Here is a 6,432-nt window from a genome sequence, read left to right on the forward strand (position 1 = left end):
ACACATAAGTTACAACACATAAGTTACAACACATAAATTATGTTTACAACATACACATACAAACAAGGAAACAACAAAAAGGAAAGACCACACAACATATTACAATCGAAACAAGGCATTGAGCTACTTCTTACGTACCAAAGTTTTGGGCTTCACTCGTGATGGACTAGGATCCACTACTGGTGGCTTAGGATCCACTGCTGCTGGCTTAGGATCCACTGCTGCTGGTCTGGATATCAAGGCCTTGATATCTGATACATCTTTCTCCAAAGTTAGCAATCGTTCCCCAAAGGTCTCTGTGAAGCTCTTGAAAGAAGAGTCAATCAACTCCTTAAAGAACCGCTTCATATCATCTCCACAAGAACAATGTGAAGTTGATGCTCTCTGATTTAAGACCATTCTTTTCTGTGTCTCTGCTCCATGGTCAACAAGCTTCTTCTTCCTCTTCTTCAAGCTAGACACTTCTGGGATATCAGCTTGCTTCTCACCACTCTCCTCTCCAACCGGAACTTCATTGTCCCCTCCAACAGTCTGAGATTGTTCCACACCAACATCCTCAATGTTATCAGCTTCCACACCATACCCTTCGACACTCTCCCAAATATGATCTCCAAAATCATAGTCAGATCTGATCAAGGCTTCCAAGTTGTCGACTTCACAATCTTCAATTTCATCACCCCTCAAAAATTCAATGGACTCCAATACATCAAAGTTTCCAGTGGAGGAAATGCATGGATAAACAACATCCTGAAAAAACAAAAACAAAGAAACCAATTCAAAACAAAACTCAATGTATTCGAATTTAAAATTAAAAGAAAAAAGAAGAAGTCAACTGACCTTGTTTCCAATTGATTTCTCTAAAAGGAGGAGCTCATCATATGATACTTTAGCAGCACCTTTCCAATTAGAGATTCGGCTAAGTGTAATCTCTGTGTCAATCTTCTCTCCCATAAGTTGTCCAATAAGAGGAATGGCTTCCATAACCCAAACTTGAAGAGCATATGAGAAACCATTGAGGATGTAACTAATGGGGTTCTTCAGTTTCTTTCTTGCTTCCACTATAGAGCTAACTAAATGGTCAAAAGCTACAAGACCCCAAGGATAAGTCCTAACCTTCTCTAGATCCATGACCAGCTTGATGTATGAATGTGGTATAGCTTTCTTCTCATCCTTAGCCACTACCAACCCAGCAATCACACAAACATACACAAACCGAATTCTATCTTCTTGTTTTCTCCATGATGGAGCTGCTTCAAGGTGGGTCTTCATCAAGTTTTGAATGGTAATGATACCACCTCTCTTCAACAATTTGCTCCAAAACCCATTATCATCTGTCCAACTCTCTGAATCATGACTGAAATCGGCTGAGTACTTAAGACCAGTAACTGCATGGAATTCTTGCATTGAGAATCTAAGCGGCTTCTTACCAAACACAAACCACAGCTCATGTCTTCTCTTAGTCACCAACTGCCTACACATGATGCTGTGTATCAACCGAGCTGAGTACCCAAGACCATTCTCATACAATGCAAATACAGATGCGAAAACTGGATCACCCTTCACAATCTCATACTCTTCTGGTAATGCCTTCTTGATTTTGTGTAAGATTGACATTCGACAAGTGTTATTTATCTGCCCAACTTGTGGCTCGCTTCCATCTTCCATAAGCCGTTTAGGGTACTTCTTTTCCATTCCTGCCGAAAAAAGTAAAAAAATGAATTAGTATAAATTAGCCAAAACTGAAATAAATCAACAAATTTTGCAAAACAAAAAAACAGATTACTAAACGTATGATTTATAAGTCCATAGAACCAAAAGAGTCAATCATAAACCCAATAGAACCAATAGAATCACACACTAAAGATTACTAAAGCTATGATTTAAGAACAAAAAAAATCTGTTTATGTTTATTAATAATTTAGATGCAACATACGTAAAAAGGAACCGTGAGATGATGCTTACTCAATTTANCCTTCTCTAGATCCATGACCAGCTTGATGTATGAATGTGGTATAGCTTTTTTCTCATCCTTAGCCACTACCAACCCAGCAATCACACAAATATACACAAACTGAATTCTATCTTCTTGTTTTCTCCACGATGGAGCTGCTTCAAGGTGGGTCTTCATCAAGTATTGAATCNAAGGTCAACAAACAAGATATAATTCCTACCAAACAAGCATTTAGTTTAAAAAAATAAAGATTACTAAAGCTATAATTTAAGAACAAAAAAACTTTGTTTATTAATCATTTAGATGCAACACATGATTTTAAAAACAATAACATATGCAAAAAGGAACCAAACCGTGATTCCAGATATATAAAACCCAAAAAATAATTCACAGTTAAATAAAATGATTCACAAGTAACATACGCAAACCTTTTTTATCTGGCATAAATGAAAACTAAGACTACTAATCATTTAGATGCAAACAGGAACTTGAAAAAAAAAAAAAAGAACAAACGAGATACGACTTTAAAAAAAAAATCACGGTTCTTACTTGTATCAGAATCAGATGATGCTTTTGATGAGGACATTGACAAAAGCTCCTTATGATCCAATTCTGCTCTCAGCCAAGGTCAATCTCTGACAAATATAATTGACTGCAAAGAGAATATAAAGAGGGTCATGACTGATATAGACAGGAAGTCAATAGGTCCATGTGATTAATGCAAACTTTCACAAACACAGCTAAAATCAAGAGATGTATGCAAACTTTTTCACTAAATGATGATAAAAACAAAACAACGTTACTATCTGTTGCTGCTACAAGTGTGGATAAGCTTCAATCAACACCGTAATCACTCATATCTAAGCTCATATCACCCTACTTAGAATCAAACAAACTAAGAAAAAGAAAAAACGAAGAACTTTATATGAAAAAGAGATTTATGCAAACGTGTTCAAAAAAAAGTGTTCACACATGTTTCGATCATCACTCTTGTTCTTGTTAATTAGCTTTATCGATCTTGTTTCATCAACCCTAGTACACAATTTTTACTTTAAAGTCAATAGAATACTAAAATTAAAACAAACGAAGAGCTTCAATTTCATCATATTCACATTATTAAGTAAAATCATTGAAATTTATTGTATAAAACTTATATATACACAAATCTGGACTGAAATCGATTTTTAAAATAATGACATAAGCTAATGAAACTAAGACATCATAATAATCAACATGCAAAAAAATCAAGAATTATATGGTCAAATTGCAAAACGGATCTAAACTTATATTTACACAAATCTGGGTTGAAATCAAGTTATAAAATTTACATAATCTCAAGAAAATAAAGAATTCTACATACCCAATACATGAAGAGATGAACCGATGGTGAAGACGGAGAGAAGGTGAGATGGAGAGGCGGTGAAAGACGATGGTGAGAACCAGACAACAGAGAAAGATGGCGGACAGCGAAAGAAAAAGATATGGTGAAGACGGAGAGAAGGTGAGATGGAGAGGCGGTGAAAGACGATGGTGAGAACCAGATGACGGAGAGAGACGGCGGAAGGCGAAACAAGGTTTTGTTTCGAGTAAATTTTTTTTTAACTCTTCCTCAGTTTTTTTGTATTCTCAATTGTAAATTAAGACCCAAATAAGGCCCACTCGATTTCAAAATAAGACCCAACAAAAACAAATAGTTTGTTCAAACTGTTTTATTAATTTCAGTTACTAAAAATCAACAAATTATGTCTGAAAATTTTATTTAGGGTATTATTGACTTTTTTTAACCCTTAAAACCTATTTGACCAAACTTTAAAAAAAAAAATGTAGATAGCCAAATTTTTGGAAAAAGATCCTTTATTTATAATTTTCCCATAAATCTTTGCTACAAAGTTTACATATATTATACATATGACATATCCAAATATTTTGATAGGCGATGATCACATTTTATCTACCAAAATTAAATAAATAGTTATTTCAGGAATGAATATATATAAAGGATAGAGTTTTCTAAAATTTCACGAAGGTTCTACCGAAATAAGTACACCGTAATTTTCAAAGTTGACAGCTAATACAAAACGTGTAATTCTATAATTACGTAAATTTAAATCTATGAAATTTCCTAAATAGAAAACTTAAAGCCGTTAACCCAAATCGTAAATACATAATAGTGAGACATCCACAATACAAGTAGGAAGATGCAACTATCTTTTATCCTGCAAAATTTTGTTATCAATGGGAAGGTTTAGCATGAGAAAAATCATTAAAACTTATTACAATTGAGATAATCAGCATGGAAATTAGCCGAATTACATAAGTCGCCTAGGCTTGGGAAAACCGTTGCAGGCGACGACATGGTACTACCCATCTAAATTAAATTGAGGACGAACTTGTTGAGAGTTAAACTTGATTTTTAATCAAGGTTAATTAAATCCATGTTTTAGAGTTCTCTCTAGAAATATCAAAATCTCCACTTCCTTAAAAAATATCTAAGTTCTAGAATAATGTATCACTTCCTTAAACATAAAAATCTGGATATTTAATTAGAATTATCTAAATAATTATATTATTATAGTCTAGATATTGTGATAGAATAATCTAGATTAAGGATTAAAATATTCTAGATATTTTGTAATATGGAGGCTATAAATACCTCCTCCTACTCTCATTTGTAACTAAGATGTTGTGAAGTTGTTCCAAGTTAAAATCAAAGTAATAAAAGTTTTATTTTCTAAACTACCCTCTCAAATACTCAAAACACTCAAAACACTTTCTCCATCACTTCAATTTATTTCCAACAGAACTAGCAAAACAATGGACTGCTAGAAAGCCAGAAGCAGACACGGTTCTGTGGAGGGGGAAGAATGATGAGTTTCGCCCACGGTTTTCCACCAGAGATACATGGAACAATATTAGAATCGCTACCTTCTACTGCAGTTCCCTGGAGCAGTGGTGTGTGGTTCACGTCTGCCACCCCGAAATACTCTTTTTTTGTCTGGTTAGCCGTCCAAAACTGTCTTTCCATTGAAGATATGATGCTGTTATGGAATAGGGGAGCTGATGCCACTTGTTTGCTCTGCAATAATGCTATTGAAATGAGAGATCATCTTTTTTTTTCTCTAGTGATTTTTCAACTGGCATTTGGAAAGATCTCCTTTCGCACATCTACACAACACGGTACTCCACAGGTTGGCAAGCAATTATTGACTGTGTCTCTACTCAATGGACAAATCCGGTAGCATGGTTTCTTGCTCGATATATACCACAAATTACAGTCCACACCCTTTGGAAGGAGCAGAATGATCATCGTCATGGGACTTTTCTAAACGCACATGCACAACTTATCAAAAGGATTGACAGACAAATTCGGAACCAACAATTGCTAGCAATCAACCTTGGTGGTGATGTGCCGTATGCTGAAAGACTGCACCTCTGGCTTGCAACAAGATTCTAACCATGTTTTTTTAAACAATCTCCTCTGTTTTTGCTCCTCTTTTAAATAAATGTTGCAAAAGTTATAAAAACGCTAACAAAACAAACATATGACAAAATCTTCAGTCTTGTCATTTTCTTAATTAGTCTACCAACTTTCTCTGAGTTTTGCAATAAACGAAGCTAAAAATTATCTTCATATTTATGGAAAACACACAAAAAGTGCATTTCACCCATTCGGTGTAAAGAACGTCTTGAAGAAAGGAAGTATCCTACTCATTACTTTCTTCTTCTTAAACGTAATTTCATAATAGTGAGACATCATCAATGGAAGGTTAATATACAAGAAAAATCATTAGAACTTGTTACGATCGAGATAACCTTCTTAAATAGATTAGATTTTACCTACAAAGTACTTATATTAACTCAAATATTTGGATCTACAATGAACGCTTTTGATCGACAAAAATTACAGTAAAACCTCTATAAATTAATAAAGTCGGGACCATGAAATTTTATTAATTTATAGAGGTTTTAATTTATTGATAAATTAATAATTATTAAATTATAGAGGAGACTTTCCTAATTTGGTAAAAAATATTAAAAATATGATTTAATCTTTATAACTAATATTTTTATAAAATCAATTACAATGAAAATAACAATTATCATGTTTTGAAGATAGCACTCAAAGATTTTTATATAGTAAAAATATTATAAATAAACTTTAATAAAAATTAATGTATAGATATATACATATATTTACATAATTTTATATAATTATTAATTTATATTATTGATAGGACCATATATTTACAAAGGAGTTTCAAAAAAAATATTATTTTATTATATTATTGAATAGTGTCCAAAATTACACTAGTCCCAACTTGGGACCAGAGAAATTTATTAATTTATAGAGATTATTAATTTACCGAGTATTAACTTATAGAGGTTCTACTGTAAATAGATTACTATTTTTAGGAAATGGGATATATAGAAAAGATGGAACTTTTAGTTTCAAGACAGTTTTTTTTTTTTTTTTTTTTTTT

General features: G+C 33.0%; 1 protein-coding gene across 1 annotated transcript; it reads right to left on the reverse strand.

Moving 5' to 3' along the window:
- Positions 124 to 1,692, reverse strand: LOC109126459. The gene is made up of 2 exons (XM_019230016.1): positions 838 to 1,692; positions 124 to 747 (listed from the first exon to the last, which is right to left on the reverse strand). Exons 1-2 carry the CDS (start codon positions 1,690 to 1,692, stop codon positions 124 to 126), a joined length of 1,479 nt encoding a protein of 492 aa, XP_019085561.1.

Source organism: Camelina sativa, chromosome 9 (assembly GCF_000633955.1).
Source record: "Camelina sativa cultivar DH55 chromosome 9, Cs, whole genome shotgun sequence".
In the NCBI taxonomy this organism is placed as follows: domain Eukaryota; kingdom Viridiplantae; phylum Streptophyta; class Magnoliopsida; order Brassicales; family Brassicaceae; genus Camelina; species Camelina sativa.

Coding starts and splice junctions, on each gene's coding strand:
- LOC109126459 (XM_019230016.1), bottom strand. CDS start 1,692: ATGGAAAAGAAGTACCCTAAACGGCTTATGGAAGATGGAAGCGAGCCA. Junction 748..837: donor AGAAATCAATTGGAAACAAG/GTCAGTTGACTT, acceptor TTGTTTTTTCAG/GATGTTGTTTATCCATGCAT.